This window comes from Agelaius tricolor, unplaced genomic scaffold (assembly GCF_023055355.1).
Source record: "Agelaius tricolor isolate 1412-34295 unplaced genomic scaffold, bAgeTri1.0.p SCAF_6, whole genome shotgun sequence".
Lineage (NCBI taxonomy): Eukaryota > Metazoa > Chordata > Aves > Passeriformes > Icteridae > Agelaius > Agelaius tricolor.
Window position 1 is genome coordinate 18570315 of NW_027269266.1, and position 15056 is coordinate 18585370.

Below are 15056 nucleotides of genomic sequence, written 5' to 3' on the forward strand. Positions count from 1 at the left end.
TCTTTTGGTGGTTGTTATTAGTCAGGCTTGAGTATCAAGGGCCCATGAAATATTGACTTTTACTGATTGTCCCAATTATTAAAATAGTTATACCAAGAGAAACAAATGTATAAAGCTTATTTAGGCATTTGTTCACAAGCTTGTGACTATCTCCAGAATCTTCTCTCATTTTGCTGTGTAAATTGCAATACTCTATTTATCTATATGGATAAGCACTCAGTAGTGTTAAATGCTTGCTTATGGTTCAGGTACCTATGTGCCCTTTGTTTTAAAGACAGAGCTCTTTGTGGAGGCTGCTGCTCTTGTCTGCCCTTTAGTGATGATTTCCTACAATGCTCTTACAGACTTTCCATGGGCTTCTTTCCCTGTCCTCTTGTTCTGCATAGTAAGGCAGTGCAGGCAGTACTTTGAGTGCTCAGATTTTGGGAGAAATTCAGGGTGGGTGCACTGTTTATTCTTTTCTCCTTTTTGCCTTTCTTTCCTTCACAACCTGCAATTGCGCAGTGAACTGTGGTGATGGTTTTTTTTTTAAAACACTGAACTGTCTGATCTGATGGCACCTTTCATTCTGCTAACATGTTGTGTTTGCCTTTTTTAAGTCATGAGCTTTTTCAAGGATTAGCTGAAACAGGTTGCTGTATCAGTGAGTAAAACTCCCCATGTTGTGTCTGATGCAGTAACAGAAATGTGAAATAAAAGTGCAGAGGAGTAGGTGGACTGACCCTTTACTCTTGAGCTTCTCTTGTTTATTTGTGACAATGCATGTGAATCAAGTTACTGGAGTGGAAAGAATAGCTTTCTCTTTTTTTTTTTTTCAGCTGAGATAAATGCAAGCTCTCAGTTGCCATGTCCATAAACTAACTTCTTTCTCTCTTCATTTGCAGTTACGCTGTCTCACATCACACAGCTGGTTCTGAGTCACAACAAGCTTACAAGTAAGTATTTTCCTGGGTTTGGACTTCACTGCAGGCAGTTGAGTAACACTGAAAAGCTGGCACTGCTAGTTTGATACAGAGTGCAATGACACTATTAGAGTGGTGCTTCTTGGTTAGTACTTCATTAAAAGTAAAGAGATTGAGGATGTGACTTAACAGCCATTTTCAACATGCCTTTCCAACTTCAATAGAGACCTGCAATGTACAGAAAGATCTGTAGTTCTCAGTCTTGTCAGCAGTTCAGCCAGAAATCTGAAACCATTTCCTACCATGGCTCTGAAGTCCTTATGTTAAGGTGAGGACTTTTGAAATTTTTAACTGTCTCAGAAACACCACAGTTTGCCTTTCAGTGAATGGATAGTGAATTTGACTGAAGCAAAGCAAATTACAACTCCAATGCATTACATATATAATCAAACATATATGAGCAAGGCCAACTGAAAGTAAGCATCAGGCATGGGAAAAAAAGTAGCCTCTTTCTGTCCAAAAAATGGTTTTCTCTTGGTCATACTGCTCACACCATCTTCAGGTTGTGGATCTTGCTTCCCTCAGTAAAGGAGTTCCTAGGTGAGGTGTTGGTGAATGGCATGTCAAGAACAACATAAATACAAGACTTAACTGGGTAGTGGGAGATACCAGACTGACTTTTGCAAGACAAAAGTTTTTGTGGGTTTGGGTTTTTTGTTTTTTTTTTTTGTGGTTTATCTACCAGTGTTTTGTGCAAACATTCCTGCTTCTTGGTTGTTGAAATTCAAGCAGTGAATTTTGTCTCACCCCTGTTTCTGTGCATCTTCTAAAAAGTGTTGTTCTTGTTGATGTTCTTCTTTTTGTCTGCTCTCTGCATGTGCCAGTGGGTTTCTCTCTAAACCACTCCTCTTTTTGAAACTCAACTGGAGAGATGGAATGGGGAGGGGAATGGAACCAATAAAGTGGGTGTGTGTTGACAAGAGGCGTATTAGGGTGTTTGTGCTTTAGGGTGTATCTTTACAGATTGAGATGGGTCTTAAGAAACACAAACAAATTAATAAAACTCAGCCTGTTGAACTCTGCACTACTTGCTGCATGAGCTGTAACGTAGCATGTGTTATTTAAAACATGTGAATTAATGCAAAAGTGTCACTGCAGTCTCTGAGCATTTGCAGAGGATTAAGCATGAAGAGAATATAAATATCCCTAGATTTTAGTGCATAAGCACTTCTCTGGATGCAGTTTATTGGGTACTAATGTGTAGCTTAAAGGGTTTGTAGTAAATAGATAAAATTATGGGCACTTACTGGCTGTGAGAGCCATGAATTAGTTGTTCAGGACCCTTCTTTTGGTAGTGTAATGCCCTCTAGACTGCCATCTTGCTATTTGTTTTTATTCCATTGTAGTTTTCAAAGAAATCTCAATTTCATTTCAAATGTAAACAACAGTTTCCAGCCATCTGGCATATAAATGATGACTGATGGGTAAATTAATGGGCCAGTTAAGGGAGGAAAAGTCCAAAGTGCATCACTGTTAAACATGCAGCTCTGTCCATGGTTTAGAAGGCCATGAAGTTAGAAATAGCTTGAAGCTGAGAGAGTGATCTTTGGAGAAAGATTATGATGAATTTTCTTTGGGCATATTGCTGTCTGGCATCTGTTATCAGCCACTGGTGGAGCTGGGGCCACCCAGCTAGTGACTTTTGTGTGTTCCTCAGGTACTACAAGGAGATGGCTGTCCCTGAGCTTGAGCTGTTCAAAGTTAGGTAGTTCATTGTACTCAGCCACTGCAACTTTCTCTGCAGCCTTTGGAGGGTTGCAGGCACCTTGAGATAGCAGTTCATTCTGCACACCTCTGTCTGATTCTTGTGATCAGACAGCTCACCCAAGGTTGGGTACTTTGGTGCTGACAGGCAAGGCTTCTCTGGTGCTGATTATTTACTGTGGTATCTCTGTCTGAATGGCTGCTTACCTGGCACAAGGATGAAATGAGTTGGAAATGTTACTCTTGGTAAATTTCACTATTCTTTGAGATTTGTAAAATTCTTAGAACTTTTGAAATCTGACAGTTTCAGATGGCCAGTGAATCAGCTCTTCTGCCTGGTGTCTTACAGATTTTAATGTAGCTAAAGGATGATCTCAGCTGAGCACACAACTGGCTGGGCAGGTAGCAGGTGTCTGCCTTGCTCTGAGGAAGAGGAGCTAGGCTGAAGCTCCTGCATGGAGACTTGAATGATGGTAAACTTGGCTGTCTCACATCTGAGCCTGGGGAGGGCATGTGCTTCAGCATGAGCTCCACACTGAAAAGCTGAGTAGCCAACCCTTGTCCTGGCTGAGTCTTAGCTGCAGACCTGACTGGGGGAGGAAAGATACAGTAATAAGAGGTGTCCAAGAATGATGTGTCCAGGTTGGCTTTAACTATTCAAGAAAAATACAGAGTGTACCATTTGCTTAAAGCAGTTTTAGTTTCTAAAATAACAGTTTAAAGATTGCCATGACTGTAAGTTTGTGTTACATTACATTAAATCTCACCCTTCAATTAACTGCTTTCTCCTAAAGTAGCTGTCAGATCAGCAGGCTGCAAGTACATGCCTTCTCTCAGCCAAGGGATTCTGTTAGCCTTTCTAATTGCTCTGTTTGGGTTTCTTTCATGGCAGGAAAAGACCCTTGCTTGTCCTGAGAAGTAACTCATCAAGTCTGAAACTTACTCTTCTTTCACAAATGGATGTAGACACTTAAATAGACAGCACACATTTTTAAAAGGCTAAATTTCAAGTTCATATTCTCATATTTGACACTGTTGACCTAATCTTTTAAGCTATGTAATTAATTGTCTTAGCAGATTGTTCTTAAAATGACTAGGAGGCTGATGGCAGTGACACTTGACTTGCTACACTAAGGTCATATTAGCATCTTCTACTAGTTTCCTGCCATTTAAATGAGTGTTCTGCTAGCTTTTTTTTTTTGTGTTTAGAGTAAATATGTCTATCTGAAAGAATAAATAAATGTAAAACGTGGATATGCATATTTTTATGTAAATGTACTTTGTATTTTTGCCAGAAAACTATTAAAACTAAGTAAAGTTTCATCAGCAATATGAGGACTGCTCAATTAAATCAATCATACTGCTCAGAATACTTTTGTGGCATGGATTTTAGAGTATTTCTAGTGTGCCGTTTGTACTTCATTTACGTGTCTAAATCATTCATTATCAGAAGTACTCAAGTCCACATTGATTTTTCTGGCGGATATTAGGCTGAATTTTTTTTTTTAGTTATCTGGTGCTGTGCTAATAGAGGAGTCTTACACTGGCTTTTTCTGCTCTAGGTGACTTCTGAAACAGTCACTACTTGTGCTTCAAAATGGGAAGCAAAACTCTCAGGGAAGCCAAATAAATAGCTGTGATTCTGCAGTCTTGTTGAACCAGGTGCTGCATAAGTGACAAAGCTGGGATGATTCTTCTGTAGGATCTCTGACAATCCAGTAGAAAGCAGAAGGAAAAAGTGAATATTTGTGGTTTTTCTTGGCATAATGTAGACATAAGGACCAGTGTCTCTATATGTTATACTGGGTGGTTTTTTGTTCCATCATTTAGTAATTTTAAAGCCTTCTATCCACTATATAGCTGAGAAGCAAAATTCAAGATAGTCTTAGCCTGCATAGGTTGTCTGATCCTAACACAGGTGTCTTTTGGACCCATTGGCTACCATCAGAGTAAATGCAATAGAAGTTCTAACAAATGTTTTTTTAAATTGGCGGAAATGAGTGGCTGACCATAGGTATCTGCCCTTCAGTGTGGTGGATTAATTCAGGTAGATGTGACCAAATTGTTTTTGTTCCTGTTGCTTGATGCTAGCTGAGGGACATACAGATTCACTTCCTGCTCAGTAGGATCATTTATGAACAGTGGTAGGGAATTAGGGTAGCTCTGCTAGAGGGGCAGAGAGGGAGTTTGAGCCACAGGGAGTACTGTTGTAGAAACCACATTTGATCAGTTAGGTCAGCCACAAATACTGTTTCTGCATCTTCTGTGCAACAGTAGTAATTTTTGTGGGTATTTATGCTTCTGTTTTGGGTGTTTCTAGGGCTGCTTCACTCAAGTTTAGGTGGAATGTCACTGAAAGTCTGCAGCAATCTTAGCCACTTGCTCATCTGGTGCCTCTGTGCAGGAGGAAAGAGACCTTCAGGTGTTGCTGTAGATCTGCCTGTTCTGCAGGGGCAGCTGCCACAATTCCTGTGACATTGCTGCTCTCTGGTTCATGCTGGGATAGCAGTGCCAGCCGTGTGTCAAGGAATTTGTCATAAAAGTTCTTGAAATCAAACTTAGAGCTATTTTGTTCAGAGCCCTCCAGCTAGAGTTTGTGTTTTAATAATGGTTCTGGGGAGCAGGCTGGAGTTACAGAATACTGAGATTCTGAGAACCCAGGTCAGGGAGAGGAAGGGATATCTATCCCCAGGCTTGTTTGTTTTTAATCTGGGTCTTGCTCCAAGTCATTTCAAGCACAAGGTGGAGCTCTGGGACACAGAGTTAAATAGATCACCTGAGTCAGGATCAGGATTTTTTCAGAGCTGATGGTAGGGTTTGTCTATCACATGTCTGGAGGGCTCATGGGGTTTTGGGGTTTTATTTCTTTATTTACTTTATTTGTAAATTGATTGTGCTGGTACAACAAATGGATATCTTTGACTGGAAAAAAGTACCTTTGCAGGCTGAAGTCAGCAGTTAGGTTAGGTTTCATTTTTGGTCCCCTTGTGCCCCACTAGATCTGTAAGAATTGGTGTAGAACTAGCAACAGAAAAAACTCACTTTCATAAAGAATATGCTCTGTTAGAGCATAAAAATGTGGCTTAAGCCTTGTCTGCTTTTTCCTAGCAGAGCAGCTTTTGTGTACTATTTTGCCATGAAGTATGAAGGGATACTGAACCTTATGGAGTTTGATTAGGTCAGCTAGCTCAAGGTATTCTCCAGCCACTTAGAACATACACAGAATTTCACATCCTAGTATAGGATGGGAAATCCTTACTTGGTATGCTGTTGAAGTTTTGACAATTAAAATCCATGTATTATATTGTGAATAGGAAATGTGTTTGAAGAGGTTTCAGATGCTCAGTTTGTCTGTTATCACAGCCAAAAGGGCACAGAGGGGAAGATGTGACTGGAAAGCAGGCTGGAATACTAAAGGTTACTTCAGCATTGGCAGCAGGTGTCATCAGTATGTGTACAACTATTATGCTGCCAACCCGTTTTATTTTCATTTATTTTGGGATGTGCAGTAAGTCTTTGACTTGTAACTGCTATGACAGTTATTTGCGTTAGCTGCCAGTGGTGGTTAACTAACATTGCAAGCATTTGAAGAAATCAATTCAGAGATTGCATCTTCTGAGCCGTTGCCTGCTGGTACCGGAGTGTTCCCGGTGCCGGTGCCGTGCCGGTGCTCTGTGCTTTGCCCAGTAGAGGTCACTCTTTGAGTACGTTTAGCGTTTTTTTCCCGGGAAGCCGCTGGTGTTCCTGGTAGCTGGCAGCTGTTCATCCCGCCTGCTTGCTGATGGTGCTCAGCAGCTTCGTTTTGCTGTTCTCCTCAGTCTCCTTAACCTCAGGTGGTCCTGTGCTCACTGGCTTCACATATTCATGTGCTGTCTGTAAATGATCTCAGAATTTTCCTGCTATTCATAGCTCACTCCTGATGGTTTATATATCCTTTTGTTCTCGTGCTCTGATTCCTTATCCAGTATTATCAAATGATTAAATAATGAGAGATCGGGAGCAACTATTTTTTACTCAAACCTCTTCTGTGTTACCTGATGTCACGTTCTCTCTCCTCCTCTACCATTCTACTGATGTGCTGTCCTGTACTGTTCTGTGATCTTTTCACTGCTTCTCCCTTGATTCTCATGTAATCCTTTAGTCATCTTTGGTCCCTTCCTTTTTGTGGGGTGATCCATTAGTTTTTTGCTGCTGGTTCCCATTTCCAGACCTGAATTTTGTTTGAGTTCACTTTGTGCTCGTGTCAGAATGGCTGTGTCTCATTGATCATTGCTCTTTTGACAGCCATGTGGTCACCCTTTATCATCACTGTACATTTTGCTTTCTTTCAGCAGAGCAGTTCAAAACTTTTTTTTTTCTGCTCACATGACTTACTGCTTCTTTGCTTTACCATCTCCTTAATTGTTTTTCTCTCTGTGTGTGACCTGCACAAAAGCTTGTCCTTTTGTTGCTGTTAACCCTCTTGACTGTGTCCTTGATCTTTTTTAGCATGCTGCTAAAATCTCTTGGTTTAATTTTTACATTAGGATGTCTCCTTTCTGAGTCACCTTTCTGGCTGTAGTCTATACCTGGATCTATTGGAGGTAGTCCAGAGCCATCAACACTGCATCTGCCTGTCCTGAATTCCTTCCCAGTCTGGCTGCTTTGTGTTCTCCAGTCTGCTGAAATGTGTGATGGTGTCTCCCACTGGTATTGTCTGATACTTTGCATCTTGCCTGGTATCAGGTTATTTATATAACAAATTTGCTGGCTTCTGGAATGAATCAGATCACCTGTACTCTTTACTCTTTGTTGCTTCTCGTATTCTCCTCTACTCTGCTTCTGCCTCTGCTTCCTTCTGTAAGTCATTCCATGCTGTTGTCCTGACACAATACACCAATGGGACAGGTAATGTCTGCAGGGTATGACCAGGGCTGTGTCCAAAGCACAGGACTTGTGCCTGACAGTGTCTTATCAGCTGTGTGTGGGAGAGATGCTTTAAGCTAACTGTAAGCCTTTCGTTTTTTTTTGTATGTTTTGATTTGGCCTTACTTCCTATTTCTGATGCAGGGATCTCTAATGGGAAATATCTTACTGAATGCAGTACACAGGAGGATGTGAAAAGGAGGAAAAAGGGGATACCTATACATATGCCTTACTAAATTTGTGACATCTGGGCTCTACTCAAATGTGTTGATTAAATACCTTGTTAGCTTTTTCTTTTCTTCCTAAAAAAACCCCCAAACTTTTGGTTCTGAGAAAATACAGGTGGTAGAGCATTTTAATTTTAAATGTATATAGTATCAAATTTGCTTCTTAGAAATTTTGGGGAAATGAAACAGAATAATGTGTGAAAGAGTTTTGTGCTGTAATGGTATAAGGATACATGCAGAAAGTGCCCAATTTATGCACAAATTAAATTGTCAAAGTTTGTGTTGTATGGCACCAAAGTCAGTTTTGCACCATAAGTAAAGCAACACTGGACACAAATCACTTGTCTTGAACATAATTCTTTGGATACTTTTGTTCTTCTCTTACTAAAAGACACCTGCAAACATACTAACTCCTTTTTTTAAATTCTCGATGTTTTCTGACAATGTTACTACAAATTACTTGTGTCTTCATTTAAGCCCATTGGCTGAAAATAGCCCTAATTTTTTTGTGGAAGCCCCATATCATTCCTTCATGTTTATATGCAGGTTGTAATGGGAACTTACTGTAAATCCTCTTGCCACACACAGACTATTTTGCAGTTGGCATTTTCAAAGTAAGTGAACTCACCTCATTAAAGACATTAATTTTGTATTACAGAATTTACTGTCTAACAAGCCAAGTAGAATTTTTTGGCTTCTAATATGGGAGGACTGAGACAAGAAGGTAGACTAGGTGTAGATTGAAGGGAAACTGGATTTAGTTTTGTGTACTTGTTTTTTTACTCTATTTTTTATGTGTTCTTTTATTAGTCAGGTGTGTTGAAGTGGATAACAACACAGCATTTCCCTTCAGACTGCTCACCCTCGGTCCTCTTAACTTTTGCCATTCCTGTGGCATAACCTTTGGAGTGAAATCATTCCCTGATCTTGATGTGATGATGGCCAGGATGGTAACTGGTTGCCACCAGTAATATCTCCCATAGCTGGAAATGAAAAGTACAGTCAGCTGAAGCCTGGGGTAAGCTAATGGAGAGGCACAGGGAGGACTCTGTGCCATACAGACCTAAGGAGGTGGCTTTAAGTGCTGGGTATGGGGAGCTCAAACTAGGAGGGAGCTTAATTCATTCCTGGTTCTGAGAACTAGAGCAGAAACACATGTGCTGACTCTGCTTTTGAGCAGTGAGCTTTTTTACTGCAGCCTCTTCTGTGAGTGTGTTTAGAGGACAGGCTGGTGTCCCCACTAAGCAGTGTCAGCACAGCAGTCTGCAGTGCTGAATAGGGAAAGACTCAGTTGATCCAAGCTGCAGTGAGAAATAGTCCTATGTGTGTTTCTAAAAACATTTCAGTGCTGTAAAAAGTTTAAACTCCAAATATTGGCTAACAAGGCAAACTGAAATAATGAAAAAAATTTTGGACACACTGAAAGCAGAATTTTGTAAATAAGCACTGCTGGGCACACAGGTAGATGGACACTTCTGAGTAAGAGGCTGAAGTGATCTTCACCTTTGAGGGTGATTTGTAGTAATTGTTCAAGGCCTTGTGTGCGGGACATCTTTGGTTTGTTCCTTTTGTAAACTGCAGAAAACATGTTGAATAGAGTGAAGTAAAGAGAATATTGAGGAAGGGAAGGGTGAACTTACTGAATGAACTTCAGACAGGTTGATTTATCTAAAGCCAGCAACTGTGCAGTAGTGGGAAACTGAAGAGATCATGCTTAAACAGTTCAAACACCTGAAGGAGACTCACTGGCATTTAGTGATACTGTTTGCATTTGGTGGAACCTAATATAAAATCTCAATACTAACAAGTAAAGTTCTTTTGTCCTGCAGAAGTTATTTCTCTTAGCCATTTGCTATATCAACACACACAGATGATCTGACTTGTAATAAGGGTACATAGCCTACATTCTTCAACTTTGTGCATGGTGTACCTCATGGGTTTTTTTCCTCCTGACTTAAATATAAGACAGCAAGTGTCTTGGCTGAACTGTGCACTTCTCACAAAGCAATTATTGAAGATGAAGATGCTGTGGTTAACCACAGTAGTTTGAAAAGCTTGGCTAATACTTTGTTCTCTTGAAAATTATTTGCAGAAATGAAGTACTTGTTTAAATCCACATTTTTATGCATCTCCTTATTCACTCCATTCTCTAATACTGTTATAAATGCTAAAAAGCATCAGATTTTTGTGAGCTATTTTGGTGTGGTTTCAGTTCTTTGCAGTTAGGTGGTGTGTTTTCAACACAGTAATCCCTTCCTAACCTCAGCCCCTGGCTTCTAGGATTTTTCTCCAAACTCTGGCATTCTAAGCTCTCTTCTCAGAGAAGAACAGATTTGTCCTTTCTCTTCACTAGATGTCACTTGATTCCCAGTGTCTTCTCAGTCTTTCTTGTGCTCACTGCTCTTCTCCTTAGACTCTAGCTTCTAAATGAATACTGTTTATTGACAAATTGAGCTATAGTGTAATTTAAACATGTTCATAAGAACAGTTTAATATCTGAAGTTCTTCTGTGGATAATTGAAATAAAAAATCCCTGCTGGTTTCTGGAAAGAGCTGAAGATTAAGGAGACAAGTTTGTTTTTAATGTTTTCAGTGTGAGGAAGATTAATATCCATCTTTGGAAGAGTGAAGGGAGGGCAAAAGGGGAAACTTGAACTACATAGTGTGTAAATTAAGTACTGTATGCTTCAGTTGGGATCAGGATTCTCTCCAGTTAGCTGCCAAATATGATATCAGCATGCCTATGAATATTTAAAATGAAAACTGTTGTGTTCTCCCTCTGCTAATTCCTCTTTCATTTTGGTGAAGCTGATTGCTTCTCTTTCTGTATAACAGAACCCTTGTCAAATTAATCTAAACATGACTCTAGCTCTGTGAGTGCAGTTATATTGGATGCACAGAATGTATTATATATTTAGTATTCTAAAATCTTCCTCCCCCATGAAATGTGAGTAACATTTCATGTCTTTATGACCTTTACACTAAGGGATCCTTACTCATGGAAGCTTCCTGTTGATGCTAACTGGATTAGCAAGTCCACAGAACTGGGTTTATTATATTGTAGAGCCCACAGGTTTTACTTCAGTCTTAAAAAGTGAGTTCTTGCTCTTGGCAAGAGATTTCTGCTTGGGATCCACAATGGACTGATTGGACTCTGAAAGGTCTGCATTGAGTTCTCTTTATCCTGTGTGACTCTTGACCAGCTTTGCAGTGGAACAGTTTAATGAGAAACTGGCATAGTTGCATAAATCTCTCTTCTGTCAGGTACTGCTATTTTAATAGCTCTTTTGGATAAATATTCCCTTAGAACCTGTAAAGGTTTGGAGTACTACTGAACATCATGTTCCTAGGTACTGCAAAATTACTTCATTAAGTAAAGAAACATTCTGAAAAAGCTAGGGATTCTGCAGCTAATCACATTCTAAGGATGTGATTGCCAAAGAAATTAATCTTACTTAAAAAAATTAACATTCTTATTTCTCATGATGTCTGATGCAAAAAACATTGACTTCAGTTGGAGGCTTTCTGTAGCCTTTGGGGTCATATTTATTGAGGAGATTGCAAGCCTATTCATGCACAATTTTATGCATAATCAGGTATTACAGATAGCACTTTCCAAGCAGCTGTGGGACAATGTTTATTTTGGATATTCAGTGTTAGGGGTTAAAGGAACTGAAATGTTTAATGCAGTTTCCTTACTGTGTGTTCTTCTCATGGAGACTTATATTTTTACTAAATAATTTCACTTACTCAGTTGGGTAGTTTATTGACCCTTCTAGTTTGTTTTTTTTTTTTTTTTCATCTGAAGTTCCTTATTTAAAATGTTTTTCATTTTAGTTTCAAACTGTAAAGAAAATTTTGATACAGATCTTTTTTACCAAGAGTGTCTTCAGAAATGTTTAATTTAGTGTCTTTACTAAACAAACAGAAAAAAAGCAGACTAGATTTCATCTTTTAGGTAAAAGGGAGTGGAGACTTAATTTTGCAAACACCTGAGTTTGTTTTCTTTTGAAGTTGTGAGGATTGCTGTTGTTTCTCAGGGTTTCACAAGGGCTTCTCAGGGTTTCACCAAGAGAAATAATCTCGGTGACCATTTTCAGAAATAATGACTTTTTGAAGGCTGTGCATTTTCAGCTGTTTGAAGGGCTCTGCCACCACAGAAGGAATTGTATTGAGACCTGTGTGAATGGCAAAAGAGTTACTTTTTGAGTGGAACTAGAGGGAAAGTAATGAACTTTTTCTTCTTTTCTGCTTCCTGTGCTTTTCATCCTTGTCAGAGGTTGGGTACAGAAAAGGAGCTGGATTTGCATGTCAGTTCTAGGTAGTGGTGTGAGAACCTCTTGCATTCCTGCTTTATGGGAAAGGGGTGCATCTGAGACAGGTGATTCCAGGCTGCTGTCACTGATCTGGATGTTTTTAGTGAGTTTCTCTGCAGGATCCAGTGTCCTGGATGAAAGGTCCTTCTAACCCAGTGCCTGCTCTCCAGCTGAGGGCAACATCAGACCTCTAGTAAAGATCATGTCTGGTGTTGGCTTCTGCTTCTCAATGCTGAAAGAAGGTTAAGGCTCAAATCCAGGATACTCTAAGTGTGGAGTTACATAGTCATTGAATAGTAGCATTTAATCCTTCTTAATCTGTATTTTGGAAATAATTTTGTTAACTTTTAAACAGCTGCTGGTTGTATAGGAATAAAATGTAATAATTTGCCTCCAGTAAACTTGATGAGAGCTTGATGTTTTAGTGCCTAAAGAATTCCCACTGACTTCAGGGCAAAAAGAGCATAAATGCTTTGAAGTATAACAAGTTGCCAATCCTTATTGCCAGAAACATGAACAAAGTCCTCTAAATCCTTGTGGGCAGCCTATAGACCCTGTCTTTCACTGTCAACCAACCCTTGAAATCAAGGTGAAGTTTACAGCTGTCATAGTGAATCACTGTATGCAGTTTCCAGGGTTGAACAAGGGGAAGCTGTTCCTGGTCTTGTCAAGTGAAACTTCATATGAATGGGGCTTCATGGTGTGACTGAAGCTTCGCAGGAGAACGCAAAGGCACTGGGCTGCCAAATTTTCCTGGTGTTTGCTGAGGGGGAGTTGTTAATGACACTGGGCAGCAGATGGTCTCAGGAGAGTTGTTAAGACACCGCAGATCGTACTGTAAACACGTGGGTGAACAGAGCCAGGATGCTGACAGTTCACTCTCACAGCTCATCGTGACAAGGAGCCTCGAGTGGAATTCAGCATTGCCAGAACATGAATGTCTCGGGATTTGGCAGTCAAAGGGCTGCCAAATGTATCTGGGAAGAGTTTTGCAACATAGTAGTGGAATGGTAGTCAGGTCATGTGAAGTTCAAAACAGAGAGCAGGATATGCCTAGTCAGCCTTGCTTCACCACCTGAGGTCTTTGGACCTGGAGCTACTGATCCTGTGCTGTTTAGCTACAAGATCAGTACAGCAGTTAAATTCAGTCTTCTAATTTTCGTTGAACACAAGAGAGCATTTATTTATATTAAAAATGTATTTGAATTGTTGAACCAGAAAATAAACTATTAGAGGAAAAAGTCCTCTCTTCCCTACCACAAGCCTGGTGTTGACCTACTCTTTTCTTCTTCCTTCTCACAAAATACCTCCAGGCATTCCATCCAAACCAAAAAGTACAGTTGTGGACTGGGGCTTTTCATTTTGATTTAACAGGGTAAGACACAAAAGCATTTCATTTAAATCCTTTGCTAAATATTTAGCCTTTTTCTCATCTCAGGCTGCTTACCAATGCAGCTTTTAGTATATCTTGAAGAAAACAATGATATAAAGTATCCTAAGTGTCATTCACAACATGAAATACAGTATGTGGGGATTAAACAGATATATCAGAAGACAGTGTTATATCTGTATTAGTCTTTCTATTATTAAAGCTTTGACTAAACTAAAACCCATATTTTCTAGTACTTCTGATTCCTAGTCTTCATAAATGCAGTATCTGAGAAGATCAGAAACATGATTTGCCTGTCTGTTGCATCTCATCAAAGTCAAATTATGAAGTCTAATTTCTGAAAGGAAAATATTTTAATACCAGTAATTACTTTTCTGGTGAAATATTGAGGCTGGTAACAGCTGAATGATGCCAATTAAAGTCCTTAGTTAACTTCTGTTAGGGAATAATTTAAAATAACAGTAGTAGTGAAATACCCTTTAGTTTGTGAACACACATAATTCTCACTATCATTGAATGACAGATAAGTAAGGACCAGTTGGAAAATACCTCTAAGGGAGGTCTTCTAAATGCTCAGATTTGCCTTAATGACTTTTATATGAAAGTCTGCTAAAAACCTCCTGCAATGAATATGGCCCTCAACAGTAATATTTATGTAGTGTAATTAGAGTCTTTGTTAGGGATCCCATTATTGTTCACATTGTAATTAGACTTATAATCTAGTAAATGTGACATACTGCAATGTTCCGCTTTGTAAACATTATTGACTCCATTTTAAGACTGAGATTGCCTCATACCAACAAATAAAAAAAAATCATGGCCTCATAAAACCTTCTAATTATTTAGATGAGCACTTTGTGGATTCCTGATGCAAAGTTGAGACTGAACCAAGGTGAATATTGAGCACAGGTGCAAGGTTCAGTGCAGGTGACTTGCCAACCTCCTTTATACCTCAGCTGGCTGCTTAAATCTCACTCAGTTTAAGGAGAGAAGAGATGCAAATCTGAATAGCTTTTTAACCTCATTAGCACAGTCGTTCATGTTGTGTTTCTGCCTTATAGTTCATGTTTCTAGGTAGTAACAAGCAGCTATTGATCTGTTGGTAATCCACTGTAGCCATGTATGTGTATTGATCAGTTAGTTTATCACTCATGGGAGGTAACTGAAAATGGGCTTGACTAAACAGTTCTTTTAGGGCTGCATTTATTTTTTTGTAAACTATGTTCATTCTTAAATGACCGAGAATTTGGATACTCAATTGCTTAAGCAGTAAGCAGATAGGGCCATAGCTGAAAATGAGGGATTATTTTATGTTTGTTGTTAAGGTCCTTCAGTACAACTGCTGTCTTGGTGTAACTACTTGTATCAATTGTTTTCTCCACTCAAATAATGTCATGATCCAAGTCTCTCAGGCTCTGCTCTTTTGAGACCTCTATGTGCTACATGAATTGAGAGGACAGTCTGCTTCTCTTAGTCTGTAAGAGTGCTTGTCCTTGTCTCTCTCTCTGCAGTGGTCTTTGTTAGTCTAAATATCTCACAGTTCTGGTAGTAA

At 39.4% G+C, this 15056-nt stretch overlaps 1 protein-coding gene across 1 annotated transcript in view; it reads left to right on the top strand.

Annotated features, from left to right (window-relative positions):
- Nucleotides 1-15056, top strand: part of RSU1 (Ras suppressor protein 1) — a 102121-nt gene that overhangs the window by 6566 nt on the left and 80499 nt on the right. Inside the window, exon 3 of the mRNA XM_071428911.1 lies at nt 885-935. Within this exon, the coding sequence (XP_071285012.1) occupies nt 885-935 (51 nt within the window). The remainder of the gene's footprint in view (nt 1-884; nt 936-15056) is intronic.